At 34.8% G+C, this 19,729-nt stretch overlaps 2 protein-coding genes across 2 annotated transcripts; one reads left to right on the forward strand and one right to left on the reverse strand.

Moving 5' to 3' along the window:
* Positions 1-566: 566 nt before the first annotated feature.
* On the forward strand, positions 567-2,314 carry LOC141693458 (S-adenosylmethionine decarboxylase proenzyme-like). The gene is made up of 3 exons (XM_074498564.1): positions 567-674; positions 764-901; positions 1,010-2,314. Exon 3 carries the CDS (start codon positions 1,129-1,131, stop codon positions 2,212-2,214), a length of 1,086 nt encoding a protein of 361 aa, XP_074354665.1. The 5' UTR covers positions 567-674; positions 764-901; positions 1,010-1,128; the 3' UTR covers positions 2,215-2,314.
* An 824-nt stretch (positions 2,315-3,138) lies between these two features.
* On the reverse strand, positions 3,139-16,389 carry LOC141693457 (protein REDUCED CHLOROPLAST COVERAGE 2). Its single transcript, XM_074498563.1, has 23 exons — positions 15,756-16,389; positions 15,310-15,371; positions 15,130-15,222; positions 14,236-14,308; positions 13,816-14,115; positions 13,244-13,308; positions 12,885-13,016; positions 12,747-12,788; positions 12,140-12,664; positions 11,850-12,007; positions 11,047-11,566; positions 10,585-10,647; positions 10,385-10,486; positions 9,100-9,420; positions 8,919-9,011; positions 8,730-8,831; positions 8,539-8,643; positions 8,272-8,405; positions 7,326-7,509; positions 6,599-6,730; positions 6,403-6,515; positions 5,632-5,716; positions 3,139-5,532 (listed from the first exon to the last, which is right to left on the reverse strand). Exons 1-23 carry the CDS (start codon positions 15,823-15,825, stop codon positions 3,421-3,423), a joined length of 5,586 nt encoding a protein of 1,861 aa, XP_074354664.1. The 5' UTR covers positions 15,826-16,389; the 3' UTR covers positions 3,139-3,420.
* Between the last annotated feature and the right edge of the window lie 3,340 nt (positions 16,390-19,729).

Below are 19,729 nucleotides of genomic sequence, written 5' to 3' on the forward strand. Positions count from 1 at the left end.
GAAACGGGTCTCCGCTGTGGCTGCTCTAAGAGTTAGCAGAAAGGCTCGAAAAGAATAGGTAGTACAAAATTGATACGAATTTGTGAAGATTAAAATGCCAAACTGATTTTAATTAAACAATTTTTTAAATGAATTATTATTTTAAATCGAGGGATTAATATTTAGAATAAATAAATTCATCACACGGTTCACATCACACCTATTGACTAGTCAAGTACCGAGTCTTGACTCTTGAGCAAGAAAACAAGTCCTTGAATGGAACGCCTCCCAAGAATTCCACGTGGCACCACAATAGCCAAGCAATTTTAAAACAAAACTTCGACTTTTGGGGATAGAATCAAATTTGTGGCCACAAACACTTTCAATACTCGTCACATGCTTTCAGCCAACAACTCTCAACACAAATGACCTCACCATCAATTCTCATCCACTCATACCAAACACGCACTTTCACCCCACGTGACACCCCCAGTACTCTTCTTGAACCTTCGTCCCCTACCACCTGCCACGTGTCCCTCCTCAAGACCCCTAATTTTATTCTATAAATAATCGCATTCTCCTCCTCACTTTTTCATTATACAGTCTCCCCTTTTCTCTCTTTTTCTACAATATCTTGATTATATACATACAAATATCTGTGTCTATCAACAAACTTGATACATCTGAATCTGAATGTAAGTTTTTTGATCAATTTAGATCTGTTTTTGCATAGATGTTTATGTTTTTTGTGTGTTTGATCTGATAATATTGGTTGATTTTACAGAAATTGAAGGTGTTTAATGTACTGATGGAGACGAAAACAAACAGTAGCGTCCAATACGAAACTCCTCTTGGTTATTGCATCGAAGATATTCGTCCTAACGGTGGCATTAAGAAATTCAGATCCGCTGCTTACTCCGACGTAAGTGTTACGGATAATTTTATTCATTTATCGAGATTATTTATCGGGATTATTATAATTTAGGCATTCCGCATATACTGATTTTATATTTTGATTTTGTTTATGCAGTGCGCGAGGAAGCCATCCTGATTAGTTTTTACCGTTACATTTCGTTTTTTATCTCTCAATTTAAAAAATCCCCAAATTTTTTAACCTCGTTTGTTCAATTTTTTTACCGTCCTTAAAAAATGTCTGTTTCACCGATTGGTTTTGAAGGCTACGAGAAACGTCTCGAAATTACTTTCTCGAAATCATCTGTTTTTACTGACCCGAGCGGGTCTGGTCTCCGGGTCCTGACTCGTTCTCAACTCGACTCGATTCTCGAACCAGCTGCTTGCACTATTGTGTCTCAGCTCTCCAACTCTGAGTTTGACTCGTACGTGTTATCCGAGTCGAGTTTGTTTGTATTCCCCTACAAGATTGTTATCAAGACATGTGGAACTACTAAACTGCTTTTATCAATTCCACAAATTCTCAAACTCGCTGAGTCAATTTCACTCCGAGTCAACTCAGTGAGTTACTCGAGAGGAACATTTATTTTTCAAAATGTCCAACCTGCCCCTCACCGCAGTTTTTCCGAAGAGGTTGGATATTTGAACAAATATTTCAAATCCGGAGAGGCATTTATTCTCGGAGATCCGAATTCTCCGAGTCGATACTGGCATGTCTACGTGGCATATCCGGGCTCCGTAAGCCCGGACGAGCACCACATCAGGGTGGAAATGTGTATGACAGGTTTAAACAGGGAAAAAGCCTCAGTGTTTTTCAAAACCCCGGAGAATGATGGTAAAATGACGAAAATGTCCGGGATATCGAAAATTATCCCCAGCCACACCATATGCGATTTCGAGTTTGAGCCCTGTGGATACTCAATGAACGGAATTGACAATGTAGCATACTCGACTATTCACGTGACACCCGAGGAAGGGTTTAGTTACGCGAGCTACGAGGCAATGGGGTTTGATCCTTCGACAATTGGATTCGAGCAAATGGTGAAGAGAGTGTTGGAGTGTTTCAAGCCGGATGAGTTCAGCATTGCGATTACGAGCAGTGGGAGCGGTGATGAGTGGTGGAGAAGTGAGATTGGAGGGTACGATTGTAATGTCGGAGTGAAACAGGAGTTGCCTGGAGGAGGCTGCATTGTGTACTTGTGTTTTATTGCTGATGAGAAGAAGTGGAGGAGCTCGGCGGTGAAGGCGGTTTCGAAATGCAGGGAGAGATTTGCTGAGGAGATTGTGGAAGCTACTGAAGCTGGAGACAAATTGTTTTATTAGTTCACTGCTGGTGTTGAATCTGAATGCTAGTAGTAGTACATTGTAATTTCATGAACAACAATGTTGCATAATTTGATGGAATTATATCTTTTCGTCGTTATTTTTCGAGTGTTTTTTCATTTAATTTTCGAATTTTCTAATACGAGTTGCGAATAGTCGATTTTACTGCTAAACTATCGAGAATTTTCTATCAATTTAGTCACAGCCCAGAAGGTATGTACAACAGTGCAAGACACAGAAAGAGTTCAGGAACACATAATAACTCACTAGAATTCACACATTGGTTCTAAGATGTGGCATGACTGAAAAACTCTATTAATAACATACAAATAGACAACTGGTTTCTTAAGAAGTTTAACTTTCTTTTCCTCTGACCGAACTATACTATGGTGCCGTTTAGAGCATGGAATTCCAACTCCGTTAACGGAAATGGTAAAGAGATTAAAATACAAAACCGTACAGTGCCGTTTTGAGCATGGAATTCCGACTCGGTTAACAAAAATGGGAAGGAGATTAAAATACAAAACCGTATTAGAATCTCTTTCACATTCCGGCCCTGCTTCCGGACTGGAAGCAATGAATTGAACTAAAAAACTTGGTACAGAACTTTGTCTTGTGAATCCTGCTCGACTTGGTGCTTTGAACCATGAAGTTAAAGTGTTATACAAAAATAACAAGAGTGTAAAAGAGTAAAAATAGGCTGAATGATAGTAGCCTGTTTTATAAATAACATGTCAAAGCTGTCAAGAATGTTGGTTCATTCTGTTTATTACATCCACAATAATGATAGCAATGGAAAAAACTCCAAACTACAAATTAGTAAATTCTTAAGTTAACTCACAGTCGATTCCTCAACCTGACCTGTAAAAGTGAAGCTGCTCACAATCTAATGATTTCTCTCGAAAAACAAAACAAAACTGTGAGGCCTAAAAAGTACAACAATGAAATCATCCACAAGCTAGGTGAAGATGCTTCCACCGTGAAAAAATTGAAAGGCAGCCTTGATGAATCCAGAGGTAACAGACTTCATATGGGATTTGGTTCATCAAGAGAAATCAGTTTTACAGGATAATCTTCCCCGGCCCCTTTCCGAGGTTCTGTAAGAAAGCACTGTTTTCCTAGTGGCTTATTCGTCTCTCAACAGTAACAAAACACTGATCTTGGGACAGGCCAGTTCTACTTCCGTGAAATAAAAAAAATAATAGCTCAGCATGTAACCTGGACAATGTCGGTTTCACCATCACTGTAATCTCCCCAACGCTTGTCTGGTTTCTCTTCTGCAGAAACTTTGACACAGCTTTTGTTTGCAGCAGCTATAGGACTTGAAGGTGCATCAGTATCCGTATTGGTTTCAGCTACAGATTGGGGTATTTCAACAACTTCAGACTGATAAATTATTTCATTAGACACAGACTGAACAGAACCTGATTCTACTCCTGCTCCACCAGCATCTGCTTCTTTGCTAACTACAGACAGCTCCTTTTCGACATCCTGGTTGATGTTTTTGTCATCGGGTGAGGATTTGTCACTATTATCTGCTTCAACATCATGTTGGCTTTCAGCAGCAACTTCAACAGTTGCTGAAGGAGATTTTTCAGTTGCTGAAGGAGAATTTTCTGGACTTACAGGAGATAATGGAATATCATTTTCAATCACGCAGACATCATTTTGAGTACCATCTGGAGATATGGGGTAATTGTTTGTGGAAGCTACATAACCATTTGGAGCAACTGGATAGCCATTAGGAACCCATGGCTGGCTAGGTACAAACTCAGCCGCATGTGGATTCATAATTAATGGAGGCATGAAGTGGTTGCCATCTACAGTATGTTCAACGTTGTGAAATGCAGGCTTGTTACGTGAGACACGACTTCCTGATCTATTATAACCACCTGCAAGGCGTGGACCATAGGGCACTCTTGCTGTTGCTGATTGATGGGGTGATCTTCGAACAGGATTTACTGTAAGCATTGGTGCAATATTCACCGGCTGAGGCAATATACCACCCTGTTCTGGTAAGCCTAGTATTGCAACTGAACCAAAAATTGGAACAGTTGATGGATTAAATGGAGGTGCAGCTGCAGATAGCTTCTTAGTCGTCTCTTTTCCATTTTCTGCATCACCTTCAGTTACTGCCGGGACAGAATTAGCAATTGCATTAACTTGTTTTTCAGAGTCCTTTTCCAGACAATCAACATTTCCACCAGAGCTAGTTACATCAGGCAAAGTTTCCTCTATGCATGGCGCTTCAGCTTCAGGACCGGGGGCATCTTTGTCTGGTGGTTTTGTAGTATTGTCCTCCACTACAATCTCAGAACTAGATTTTGTAGAAGTCGCGAGTTTGTCTACTTCTGCTCCCAACAATTCACCTTTGGAATTGGTGTTTAGTTTTTTAGAGTTATCTGAACTAGACACGCTCTTTACTTCTGGAATGGTGCCGGATTCCACTTTTTGGTCTTTATCAGCAGTGACTTTTTCAGCAACAGTTATATCTTGTTCTTTGATAACATTCATCGTCATTTCCTTATCTGAAACACCTTTTGTGGGGTGCGGTCCTTTGGATTGTTCTTCAATCGATTCTGTAATAGGCACCTCTTTAGTAACTTCAGAACTTTGTTCAGACATACCTTCCTTGGGTAAATGTTCGGCCACTGCTTTCACGATACTACCAGGAGGAGCCAAAGCAACTTCTTTGTAGGAAAAAAGCTTTCCAGCTACTACACTGGCCGAATTAATAACTTGAGCACGCTTCGCAACTTGTTCGGCTGCAGCCGGGCTAGTTGGGGCTGACTTTGGGTTGGGTAATTTTTCTGTTCCAGCAGGTGTAGCAGGACTTTTTAGTTTTGGACTGAAACTAGCACTCTTTGTTAAATTTTTTGGAACTGGAAGAGCAGAAGCAGCAGACTCATTTGAACCTGTTCGCGGGGATGTGAAATTAGTTGGTTTCCCTCTGTACCTTGAGGGCTGGGTACCAGTCATAGAGGTAGTGTTCAATTTTGATAGACTTGGCTTTCTTGAACTAGATGATTTACGGCCTGATGGTGAGCGGCCTTTTGGGAAAGCTTCTTGCCATCCTTCGTCCGAGATGTCATCTGGTTGCAGGTCACTGTTTGCAGTCATTCCAATGTGCTCAGGCTGAACAGGTTCGGATTTGTCATGCATCGAGTCAGCAGACTGAGATTGAAAAACATCTAGCGGTTTAGATTTTGTCTCTTCGTCAGTAGAATTTGTCTTAATAAGGTCTCCTGGTGATAAATTTTCATCCTTCTGATACTCATCTATAACTGTCCCTTCAAGTTGGTCTGGTCTGCCTTTAACCTGGATGATTAGAAAGACTTCATTTAGGATATATTAGGGATATCTAAAACACAGGAGTGTTCGCTTTTGAAGGAAATGTTGTGCCAAGCAGGAAATTACCAGCTTTGCGCGAGCTTGCTTCTTCTGGGCATCTCTTGCTTTTATATCTGCATCTGGTGCTATGTAATCCAACAAGTCCGATACACTGATCCATGAGAGAAAAAAGTATTAATTTTAGTTAAACAGCAATGTATTGAAGAACTAACTCCATACTTTAACACAAGGTTAGATATTTGACAATAATTGAGATGACAACAAGATTGTAATACAATCCATCTGATCCCTGTAAAAGATATGTCGTGACTTCATAAAGTTATCAAAATTCTAATTAAATAAAATTGAATTTACAAACATCTAAAGAAACAATGTGTGACCATCGATTTAGTTCTTTTTCCCGTTGTTGTTTGTATGTTGCAATTTTTCCAGTGCATTAGAATTATAAGTAGAAGGGGAAGGGGAAGTGAGGATCTAAGCCCGTGACCGGGAAGGTGCCTTACGCTAGGCTATTAATGGATCCTCAATGATACTCTTAATGCACGTTTAAACATAATTAATCCATACAATAAGGCTAGCATAATTATACCAGAAAATGCTTAGTACTCTAGTACTAGGTACCAGTCTAAAGAGAAATCGCCAAGTGTTATTTTGAAACGATATCTGAACTCGGCTCTGTTATACTAAAAGAAGTCAAGAAGTCATTATCTACAAGACCTGGGACTTTAGTACGGCTTCTGTTGATGATTTTGTAGCCAATAACACTGAAAGAGGGAAATGAAATAACATTTGTATGTAGATGTGGATTTGTAACATTGACGAGGAGATAAAACTTGCCTTAAGTGACCCTTGCTGGAGATGGAAGCATCTGGTTTTGGGGTTCCATTCCGTGCAGCCTCTTGTTGTTCCAGAGCCTTAGATTCAAAATATTCAAGCCATGCAGCTGCATCCTGCAGATATTAGAAATAACTTTGAGAAATCAATCACCTTAACATAAAGACGCTTAGTCAACAAACATTTAATCAGAAATTACTTGTGTTCTTAAATCATCTGGTCCAAGCTTTGCCTGCAATATCTGTAAAGTAGTTTGCTCATGCTGAACACTCAAGGAGTAAGCTTCCATCAAAGAGAGAGCAATGGCTATAGCATGATAGCTAGCAGCTGTCTGAAAGTGGAAGATAAGCAAATTTCGAATGAAAATAAGTGCATGGTGCTGTTGCCAAAAATTGTTCGAACATGCCAAGGGATTATTCGAAATGACAAATATCTCAAATATTGTATAGAACAGACTAATACAGATTTTTTTAGATTTTAGTTATTAATGTAGAGCTAGTATAATTGTGTTGTTTTTTCCTAATTACGGACTCTCTATGCTTACAGATCTAAGACCTAACAAAACCTTCTTACAACATGTGTATTAGAGCCCTACATCAGGTTGGCTTAAGATGTCCATTAGAGCCCTACATTCAAATTTAAAGACCAGTGCGACCTTTTGTGTACTTACACTTTGAGTGGATGATGGATACACAGATTATCCCTTTGAGTTATCTTCTCTTACTTTCTAAATTAGAAAGTTCTATAGTCTGTATTGTTTATAAGAAAGTACCTATGGCTTCCTACTTAAGTTGAATATTCATTTTACCTTTAATTTGGCCTGTGACTGTGACTCTGTGAGACACAGCTTTTAGTTTCAAGTTTTACGAGATACATGAACACATTATAGCTCGCTAGTAATAGAACTTCAAAGAGAATGAGCTTACTTGTATATGATCAGCACCAAGTAGTCTTTGGTTGCACTTCAAAGCCTCGTGAAGGTACCTTAGAGCAACATGTGCATTCCCTAAACCTTCTTCCATCATTGCTACATTAATATACGTGGCAGCGGTGTTTGGATGAGAAGGCCCGCATGTTAGATGCAGAAGATACAGTGCACGGTTGACATACCTTGAAAAGGAATAGACACATGTATTAATCTCCATAGAATAAGAATGTGTTCTATAGTATAAGTGTGAAATTGTATTCCAAGACATTATCATATCAGTTTATTGCCAACAAAAAATGTATCATTGTTTGAGAATTATGGTCATTTGATACTTTGATCTTCTTATCGCCTTACTAAAAAAATAATTGTAGTCCTTACTTATTCAATAGTAAAATAAAGATATCCATATAATCAATAATCCAACAAAGGTTTTAGAAACACCGCAAAAGAACATAAGAGAGCGATTTGCAGGAAATAAATCACAAATGAGAAACTGCATATACGAAGTTACATGGACTAAAAGGAGGGTCTATTCAGGCATATATATAATAGTAACAACTTCCAAGGATCCACTTTCTTTTACAGTAATAAAATCTATAGACTAATAAAACTTTGATCAGTTTTAAGATGATCAATTAGCATACCTTTCTAGGAAGTAAATTTCCCCATACTATTTCTATGTTAACAGTTCAATCTGTTTCAGTTTTTTAATGTTTCAACATTCAAGCTTCTTAAAAAGAATGAGATAGATGAATATATTCTTTTTGAACTGCTCAACCACTTCCAAGATACCAAATATTTATAAACCAGACAGAATATTAATTCATAGTGAACTAAAACAATGCAATAAACTAGTGCATGGAAAAAGGAAATTTTACTACATATTCAAAAGACATGAAGGGAAACCTAAAAGAAGTAAGAACACGTAATATACATAAACATACTTTAAGGCCAACTCTGTGTGTTGGAGCCTATAGTAGAAAACCGCTAAATCTCCATAACTTTTCATCGTATCTGGGTGGTCAAGTCCAAGCTCTCTCTCATTGATATCTAAAGCTTTTTGCTGATAAATGGTAGCCTGTTTTATAAGAGAAAAAATAGGGGTAAATGACATTTGAGTTGCACCAATTTCAAATTAGTACATGAGCACAAGCATCAGCAGTAGTGAAACAAAAAGCACTTTTACCCTATCAAGGCAAAAAAAAACATACCTGGTTGAAATCCCCAGTATGGTAGAGCACTACAGCCAAAAGACTATATGCACCTGCCGTCATTCGATGATAAGGGCCACAGACTGCCACGAGTTTTGAAAGTGCCTACAAAAATTAAAAGATGACATTGATCCAATGAGTTTATCAGTAAAGTTTAACAATATATCTAACATTAATAGGTAGTCGGTTACCTTAGTGCCGTAATTGACAGCATCCTCCAATTTTCCTTTGTCCAAGGAAGTCTTAGATGATTCCAACAGTGTCCTTCCGTCAGCAGATGAGCATGCAACATGCTACAATAACCATGTTGCCAAAATTTCCAAAGATATAACACTTGTACTTCGCGACCATTTTTTAAATCATCTAAATATAAATGCTACCTTGTATACAGGAACCATGCTCACAATATCCGGCTTCTTGAAAGGTAACACTGCATCCATATCATAGTCCCTTGGAACAATCTCAAGTCCAACCTGATGAAAATTATTGCATCAGAATAAAGGACAAGAAAGTGTAAACGTAATTCAGAGGACACCCAGTTTCAAGTTGAGAATACTATACTTTTTGGCAAAGCCCACGAAGAACAGAAAATTTACGGAGATCCTGACAGCTTTCAATTTTCCACTGCCATCCAAATCTCTTCATTAGGAAGGTTTCCACCCACTTCCACTTCAATGTATCAATACTGGCATTATCTGCATCAGAACTGTTCCCAGATGGTGTCCCCAGCAACCTATTTAAGCATGATGCTACTACAGCAGCCAAATCAGCAAAATTATCAACTGCTGCAACAACAGCTTGCAGTATGTGCTTGTAAGCTCGAACAACCATCTCATGTACACAAAGAGATTGCACATGTGGGAGCTTGTCTGCAAGTTCAACCTGAAGCAACAAAATGAAAGATGGTTATAGCAAGTGCCAATTCTTTGGAGCCATGTAGTTAAAGCAACTGAAACTGTTTATTTAATCAAGTCAAGGAATGTGATCATAGACCCTGATACAACATAATGAAGTAGAAAAACTATAGGTCTAAACAACTATTACTAGACCAAAATAACATCGCATGGGCAAATCATTCTCGAAGCCAGATAGAGTGCTGCAACATTAGAGATTTCTTGTATGAAATATATTGATAATGATATTCATAAGGGCCCAAAAGTACTTCCTATTAATTCCAAAGACCTCGATCAATGCTCTAAAATCTTACTTGTATTGCTTCTTCTGTAAAAGTACATCTGCAAGAATGTAAATTTGATAATCTCTTTAATATTAATCATATGCTCTCTAGGTTATTATGTACACCCTGTGTATACATGATGGCCATCCTTTTTGTTCCTCGACAACTATTAAAATAAATCCTCATTACCGGAAAACGTAATCCTGTACTTACCTATAGTCAAATCCCAAGTAAATTCCTAAAACCTTGAACAAATTAATTGACAAGATATCCAGTCAAGTTACCATTCTGCAACCATAGACGAGAGTAAATTTGTGTCTTTGTTGTACGTTATAGAATATAGACGAATTTCTTAGGTATATAATAACTTTTGTTTAATATGAATTTTTCAGGCCAAATATAGATATAAATAAAATAAAATTTGCCAATTCACAGGTTTCTATACTAAAAATGCTGGCGGTTATCGATCAAATCTTCTTCTTTTCTACGTTCTAAATAAATATAATGGCACTTGCATGATCAAATATGATCACGTTTCATAGAGGTACAAGTAATATGAATATTGAGGATTTGGCTAGAATGTTAAATGAAGCAAATAATAATTTCTCTTGGTGGTATAAGTAGTATGAATATTAATGATTAAGCCAGAATTATAAATGAAGCAATTACCACACGCCCTAAGGAGCACATTCGTAGACCCCTAGTGTGCATGAAGTCTGTCATTGTCCTTCCATCAACTGGTGAAAGTTCAAGGGAGCCAAAATCTGCTACCTGGCAAAAGTTGAAGTTGCAAAAGTAAAGCATGTTGCTTCTCTAACATCCAATACCATTATTAAGGTAAGAACACTAAATTCTGTCACATAACTGACCAGTTTTGGGAGAGCTATTTCCGCATAATACTTATGTGCCATCTCAATCAACTCATCAGGTGACTGCCATCATAAACAGAACCAACCAAATATGTGAACAAGCAGGTAATATGTTACAGAGGGAAGTCAATTTTTTTAAAGAAAACTGTGCTTGGGTTTCAGCATCTTAAATATCATATGACCTCTTGAAAGAGATTTTATGGATGTATTTTTTTATTAAAGGATTTAAAAGAACAAATCCATCATTTAGAGGTCCTCTGCTGTTTTGTCATGCTCATTAAGAAAAAACTACTTGCTGGAGAATTTTCTGCGTTTCAATTAACTAATACTAAAGTGTAATGCTGGATTTTCTTTCTGGAAAAACTATAAGTAAAAAAAGAGAACATCTAAATTGGATTATCCAAAGAAAAGGACATTTAATTAGGATGGAGGAAGTAGATGATAGATAATCACTCAACGAACCTTGAGGTGAAAACCAGTTTCTGACTCCTTGAGGCGCAGATATGATGCTTCTGGGAGCAGTTTTTTCCACATTTTTTCCTTTTCCTCATCTTCTTTCTCTGATTCTTTCTGATTATTAGCGGATGATTTCTGCAGGTCCAAGCTATTAGTTAGAGACGCCTCCTTTCCTTGTTCAGTCTTGCTATTCTTTTCATCCAGTTTCTTCTTAATATCCTTCAGCAATCCACCATTCTTTCCGAGACCCTTTACAGCTGCTTCGACCTTAGCTTCGTCGGTTTTCTTAGATTCCGATTTCCCTGAAACTGGATTTTGTATATGTTGCACCCAACATGCCCCCAGCTCCCAGCGGATAGACTTTGTGTCTTTTGAGTCTTCCTCCTGCAACTTCAGCAAGCTTTCTTCCAGTACTTTCCTTATCAATGATGTAGCAAAATATAAATCTTCACCACCTGCAGTCTGTAACTTTTGATTTGCGCCAGATGATTGAGGCGTGGATGGCTTGTGCAATAGCATTCTTAAACTGTTAAGTAAGAAGCAAGGAAAGTTGCTAAGATGATTAAACAGTCTATCCCATTTAACTTTTTCATAACAAATGCATTAGAACAGGAATTTTCCAGCCCAGGAGTTAACTTTTAAAGGTCTGTATTTGTAATAAGCGCACCCTATGCATATACGCAGTTGATGCCTGAAAACTACAGTAATCAAATGGTAGGCCTAATAACAAGTATTGAGCAAAAATAAAAACTTGACTTTCAAATACTTAAGAGGCAAACCATAATATACGATAAAGAACTTGGACTGACCTATTTACATTCAATGCGTTAGCACCTCCCTCCGGTTGGTCCTCTATGTCAATGTCATTAGGCATGGTCTTTCCATCCCACTTCACCTGAGCTGCAACTTTTACAACAGCTGTGTATCCACAATGTCTGACAACAACTACGCCTAAAGTGGAAGTGTCCTGCAAGACACGAAAATTTGACCACCTAATATAGAATTAGCATCATTGCCAAATGCCAAGTAATTGGAATGATTCAAACAATTGCAATCAAGTAATTAATGAATGCAACAGTGCAGCAAAGGATATACTGACATGAACTGTGGCACTTTCATCTGCGGTTATGCCTTTGAGTAAGTTTCTCTTGGCAACTTCTTCTTCTGATGCTCCTAGAACCCGACATCCATCACTCTTGCCATCCAGTTTTATGCTTGCATTGGACATATCTCTAGTCACTATCATATTTAGATCTCCAATTCTTTCCTCATGTGAAGCTGGAGCACTAGGAGCAGTCACAGGGCTTTGATTGTTGCTGATGAGAGTCGAAATGACTGCAACTGCTTTACATACTGAAACGTCGACAAATAAGCTATGAAGTAAAAAGGCCTTCCTGTCTCTAACTTGTCTCTCTTCTGGAGTTTTACAAGGCATAGCTGCAAGAATAGAGAACTCTTTTGCCCATTCTCTATGATCGTGTTTGCCATCTCTTGCTTGTCCACCTCCATTTCCTCCCCAAGTTCCATCTTCCAAGGGAAGTGGATGGAAAAGAGATGGGTTATCAATAACAATCGGAGGAACAACCCATGTGTTGGCTCGAAAACCATAAGGCAGGTTTCCAAACTGGAATGACAAATAAACAAGACAGATTTTACATTACTGCCTAACTGTAGTAATCCTGCAAGGTAATAAATTTTGAACTTACTTTATTATGCTCAACAAAAGCTTTCATCAGAGCTTTATATGCCTGAACCACAATTAGACCAAACATTTATATTACACCAATGGTGTGAAAATAACTGATAACCAAAATATTCCATTATAGACTGAACGAGTTACTCACGGCATCAAAAACCCTGCTCAATTGCTGCAACAACCCCACCAACGAGTGACTCAAAAGAACTCGTTTTCCAGCAGGATAAAATCCATTGCTGGACGCAACAATCGTTGTTGGCTTACCACTGCAGACTCTGACCTGTATGGAATTGTATAAATTCAGCCATAGCCTTTAAACACTTAGTTAAGTAACCAGACCAGCCAAATAAACTTTATGTGTGCATGTAAATTGATATTTTGGTTAACTACACCATCATTGTCTGCTCATCGGAGCTTTTCTTTCCAACTAAATGAATGCAAAGGATAGTTGAAGATATAAAATTTTGCTACTTATTCCACCAAAATAAAAATTACGTAAATTCTCACATCAATTTGGAAGAAATCATCACTTGTTTTATCCTCTAGGAAGGGTCTAGCAGATCTCCTGATATCTGCATCATGTAAAATATATATATATTATAATTAGCCATAGAATTAATTTGAGAAAACAACACAGCTGAAATCTCATACTAACAAGAAGATTTACTCTCAGTAAACATACAAGATTTGTACTAAAAGAATATATTCAATGCAGCATGATGCAGCATGATGCAACCGTGGCTGAACCAGAAATCTTAAAAAGAGCAAAACGAAAATGCACAATATTTTGAAATATACTAATTTTCCAAGCTAGTCTGGACTTAAAAAAATTATTAACTAAATATATTGGTCGAGATTTTAGCATACCCTGGTAACTACAAAGTATGGTTATATAAATCGGCCGACTTTTCATAAATTGCCGATAAATTGTTAAAAAATTAGTCAAAAATATTTGTCCGATTTAAACAATTTCCGATAAATGACCAATAGATTATCCAATTTTTAAAAAATCGTCCGATGAATCACAAATCAAACATGCATACAGAAAAGTACTAATAAGTTGAGGTAAAAATACTCACATTGAATAGGTGGAGTGAGGTGAGAAAGCGAGAAGAAGTCATAGAACTGTCCAAGTCTAGGTGGCGGACACATCATCGCCGTAACGGAGTCACCGTCCGTCTTAAGCAACTTAACGCCGTTGGGCGATTTCTTGTCAGTCGAACCGGCATTATCTAGACCGGAAAGAGAGTCAGCAGAACCCGGTTCGTTGAGAATAGGACGACCGGGCGGTTTAGTTGAACCGCCGAAAAATGTAGTGCATGCAACAATGTCCAAGAGACGTCTAATGTGTGTCACGCTCGATTCTTCGCTGTAATTCTCTGCATTAATTTAGAAAGTAAAATTCGAAAAACTTAATTTCATTTTTCGACTGTAATATAAAAAAATAATATTTAATTTCATTAAAATTGTGAATTGGAGAGTTGAGAAGAGAACTATACCTTCAACAATGGTGAGGTTGCATGGTTTTAGAGTCACGATTTCCACCGAATCTTTAAGTTTAGCTCCTCGCACCTTTTAATTTTTAATACAAAATTCAGATTTTAAATGAATACTTAATCACACTAGAAATCATTATAAATAACTTTTTCCAATTTCCTTGCCGTAAAAATCTGTTTGCACTAAAATTTGTTTACATTCTTCAAATTTATAAAACTCGAGAATAAGTTATACTCAGTTAAATTTGAATCGGTTGATATCTGATTTCCGAATACTCGTCTGATACTCGTTCAACTCAAACGATTTTTAGAATACTAAAATTTTTATTGAAATAATTATTGAATTACATATTCATAGAAAAATGTCTACTTCTATATATTTATACTATATTATTATAAGCGAAACATAGTTTTCTTTGATCGGTTGGTTAACACTTTCTTAAAACATTTGTTTTCACCTTCCAAAATAAAGTTAAAAAAATAATTTATTTATCTAAAATATTTGTTTTCATCTTTCAAAATAAAGTTAAAACAAAAATAATTTATTTAAATCAGGTATCTAATATAAGATCTACAAACTCTTTGAACTACAATTTAACTTAACTTCTAATTACTCTGGACTTCTTTCTCACCTCTTTCACGGGAAACCAACCACTTCCGAACTTAATTTTAATAAATCATATTTTAATATTAGGAATAATTCATATTTTTAATTCTTATTTTAAATCCGTCATTATGACCACCTACAAAAGTTAACTTCTTTATTTTCAATAATATATAATTATTTTTTTATAACTTATTTTTATAAAATAAGCAAATTGCAAATATTAATAATCAGTACTTACTAAAATAATAAAGTAAATTATGGTAGAAGGCACTTGTGAATGGAGAGCGTACCTCGTGTGAGAATGAATAATTGGTCAAATAACATGTCTCCACGTGGACGGCTAACAGCTTCCTCACATCTAAAATCCTGTCCGTTGATATTCCCTATCAAAAATCAAATTAAATCAGCTAAAAACATCCCCGAAACAGAAAGTACACTAAGGTGGTCATAGTGTTTTTTTTCCGACATACCTTAAGCGTCAACTGTGTCCCCTCCGGTGTTTCCACCATCACTTCTATCACCGTCGGCAAAACTGCAAATTTCAATATCTTCATTAACATACATTCTTCGTTCAACAATAATACATGTACACTTTATCGTCAAATAATAACTATCACTCGTTCTGTTACATAACTCACATACTTTTCCGTAAAAATCTAATAATAATAATAAGGGAATATTCAAATTGGACCTGTGTTACATGTAAATTTTGGAAAAAATATAAATAAAATAACATAATATATTACTAGTCATATTGCGTAACTCGTATATTTTTCGATAATATTTACTATTCAGTAATATTTATTAGGTAAAAAGTCGAGAATTCAAATTTTGTCAGCTACAACTGAATGTCGGAAAAAAGAGTAAAATTTATACTCGGTCCTTGGTGACGGTAAAATGAAGTGCAGTGACTAACCTTTCTCTTCTTTTTTCTTCTTGTCTCCTTTGGCCTTGTGAGGCTTTGCTTTTCCAGTTTTGGGAGCCATTTTCGCTGGAGTCTTCAACACAAACTTATCGAGTAAACTATATATATATATATGTGTCTAAAATTATCTTTCTCGAGTTGTCAAACTGTTTTTGCCGTTACATAACAGTAAAAAGTACAACTAAAAATCTCTGTTCGCAATACGAAACTTGAATGTGCACTGTGTTTATTTTATTTTTATATGTTCAACTTGAATTGTACTAGAGAAAATTTATACAAAAAAATAGGTAAAGAAAAGAAATGGGATTGGAGAATTAGACTGTGATTATGTTACATGTATAAGGTGGTTTAGAGTGTGTAAATATATTATTACTTTAGACATGTATGTGTGTAAGCAAGTTTAAGGTTGGAGAACAGAGTGGAAAAGTGAATGTGTAGGTGAAGGAGGGAGAGAGGGGCCAGAGAGAGAACAGTGGAGAGAGTGTAGAGAGATATATGCATTAGGGAGAGAGATTTGAGAGAGAATTGGATAGGATAAGGTAAGCCCAGGAAGCTTAGCTAGTTGGGTGCCATAATCTATCCTCGGGGTGACAAAAATGACCAAGGATTTTGGCCCTCTCGTTCTCCTCTCTATCTCTCCCCATTTGTAACTTTCTGTCTCGCAGCTTGTCTTATTTTTTGATCACCTCTGTTTGGCATAATAAAATTCAATTATTAGATTATAATTTGTATAGTATGAGTTATATGGAGGCACTTGGAGCATATGTAAAAGCTTCTTAGTTTGTTTTTTATAAATATTATAAAATATTAAAATATTAGTGATGCACAGGTTTTCTTTAATATATGCTTCTTCTTATTATTACTAATTTAAATCCCGTGCATCGCAAGGGTTTCTTTAATATTTAAATTTTTATTTATCCTGTGATATTATAATTTTAAAATATTTATATAAATATATAATAATAATAAATTTATAATAAAAATAATAGAATAACTTGTGGTCGTAGTTTATTAGAATAAGCATGCTATATCTAGTATTTAACAATTTGTTAATTTAGCAGATATATAACAATATTTATTTATTTTTTTAATAATAGTATAAGTAGTTTAGTTGGATAAGTAGACTACGTGTGCAGTAGTTTAATAATTTAGTAGTTTGGCGTATATATAACACTATTTATTTATTTAAAAATAACAAGATAACTTGTGGTCGTAGATATTAAATTTAACAGAGAGAGAGGAGAGAGAAGATTAGAAATGGAAGAAAATAAATATTTAATATATATATATAAATAAAATAAGGGATGGGACAAAGTGTCTTAAAAATGACGGAGATAAAGAGTGTTTGATGGAGTATATTTATATATATATATATATTAAAGGATTTTATTCTCATATTTATAATATTATATCATTAGTTGGATATTATTAATTAGAGTTTAATGTTTAGTGACATGAAATAAGAATTCCCAATTTATATGGAATCAGGCTTATTTGGACACAAATCAAAAGGAAATTCATATTTATTGTGTTGCGTATGCGTACACCACTATTTGAGCCTTAACTTGAGTTCTATACATCAGATTTGGACGATCATATAACCCATGAGAAACTAATAAAATTGTGTACAGTTTAGAAGTGGTCCAACATCAAGATTCTTACTGGAGCAACCCAGAATCAGGCCTCGAAGATAGCTTACGAATTTTACATCAAAATCCAATTTATTTTGAAAAACGTATTAAAACTCCATTATATTACGGCTTTACATATTGTATACAGACAACAATAACATATTTTATTAGAAAATATAATAGATATAGTCGTATTCTTGAGAGAAGAGATAAAAGCAGTTTGAGAGGGAGATGAGATGGAAGGAGTGAAGGGATTCATCCGGATTTAAAAGAAAATTTTCGAGTTGTATTTTTTTGTACTTAAATTCTTAACTCGTGATTTGCGATCTAAATTTTTATCTTGTTCATCTTATCATGAGTGGCTAATCTCTTTATCTAAGAGTTGGATAGTATTTTTTGACTTATTATATTTATTTCGTTTTACTGTGATTTTCTTGTGTTTGTTAATATGTCATTGAACACTATATACAAATAGAGGAGTAGTTAACTTCTAATTGAATCTTTAGGAGTTATAATGAATCGAGAAAGAAGTTGTAATTCTGGTACATAATATGATATATACGATTTAAGTATTAGATCAGAAGATTGATACGAAAATTGTGAAACTTATAATACTTGATTTTTAATAATCTATAATTGTATTTTGTATGATAATGGGAGTGGCGTTCAAGTGATAGTTGTAGGCACTATAATTTACCTTGAGAGAGGATTTTATAAATATAAGAAGGATTGTTTTTAGCAAACAAGAAATACAAACTAGATATTCATGATTGCCAATTGAAAAACCCTGATTCTTGAATTATTTTCTCTCGTATTTGTTATATAATTTTATTTGTTTATTAGGTTAATTTTATAGATAGTACAAACTCACCACTATATTATTTCACCACTCTCTCTATTTGAGAAACAAAAAATTTGAGATTAGTGGATTGAATCATTCGCGATGGAAATGCCCACTTCCCCAGCCCAGGGGCCAACTTGATTCCACTAGTGGCGGGCGGGCGAGTATATCCATCTTCATCGGTGAATGATAGTCTAAAAATATATATTAATGGTGTGTTAAATTCCTTACATTAATTGTTTAAACAAGAATATGGAAATGTAATTTTGATTGATATATATTTTTTATATAATCAAAATTTATAAACATATATTTGATAATAAGCTTCGTTAAAAGAAACTTTAGCATAAATGGATTTTAATTAACTGTTGTATTTAAATATTTGAGTATATTTTGACCAATATATTTTAAAAAATAATGAAACTAATGAATATTAAAATAATAATGCTCATGCACCATGTCATGAATATAAAAAATGATATTTTAAAGTGTGTTCATGAACAAAAAGAAATAATGTGATAAATTTTTAATTGATCTCTAAATCACAGATGTTGATGAACTATGCATTCACACCAATTTTATTGATAAAAATAAGTCAAGACTAATTAAATTTCATATTTATTGTATGCTCACGACATAAAAACTCATGTATATAAAACTTTCACCTCTTTTATTATTATCCGCATCTCTTTTATCCACTTGTCGGATGCCCTATTTCTTACCCTCATCTTATTAGAAATCTTACGAACACCTAATTAGTGAGTCTTTCATAAACAAATATTTTTTTGTTGTTAATGGGAATTGAACTCGTAACCACAAGTAACTTAACTGAAGCTCCCAACCAAGTTAGAAGAACATTTAGCCTTATGTTATAATTCATTAATTAGGTACATAAAGTTTTCTTCGTTAATTTATAATATCCTCAATAAATATTTTACTATTCATTTAAAATACAATAGTCGTAGACTATTGCATGATAATTTGTATATATTATTTTATTATATGTAAGCCTATATCTATATACAAGCATTTTGATAAAAAAAATTCTTATATAAGAAATATAATAATTAATCTTTTGAGATGTATTATTTTGATCAATTGAAATATACATAATAAAAAAATATGAAACATTAGAAAATATTTAAAATAATAACTAAATAAATTATGAATTAAATATTGATTGTATTTTAATAAATACATAGAATATTTAGTTCAATAATAAGATGACATTATAAAAAAATTATGAACACTAAAAAATATAATAAATCAATAATAGGAAAAAAATGAAATTTTGAATTTTTTTTAATGATTATAAATGAGATCCAGTCTATTTATATGTTATTAGTTACATATTACATAATTAGATATAATATTGTATTATAATCAAGATTGTGGATACTATACAATAATATATTAAAATTAGAAATATAAAATTTTAGTGTAAGATAAAAATTTTAATATAATTTTTAAAATTGTATATTATGACAAGAAAT

This window comes from Apium graveolens, chromosome 10 (genome assembly GCF_009905375.1).
Source record: "Apium graveolens cultivar Ventura chromosome 10, ASM990537v1, whole genome shotgun sequence".
In the NCBI taxonomy this organism is placed as follows: domain Eukaryota; kingdom Viridiplantae; phylum Streptophyta; class Magnoliopsida; order Apiales; family Apiaceae; genus Apium; species Apium graveolens.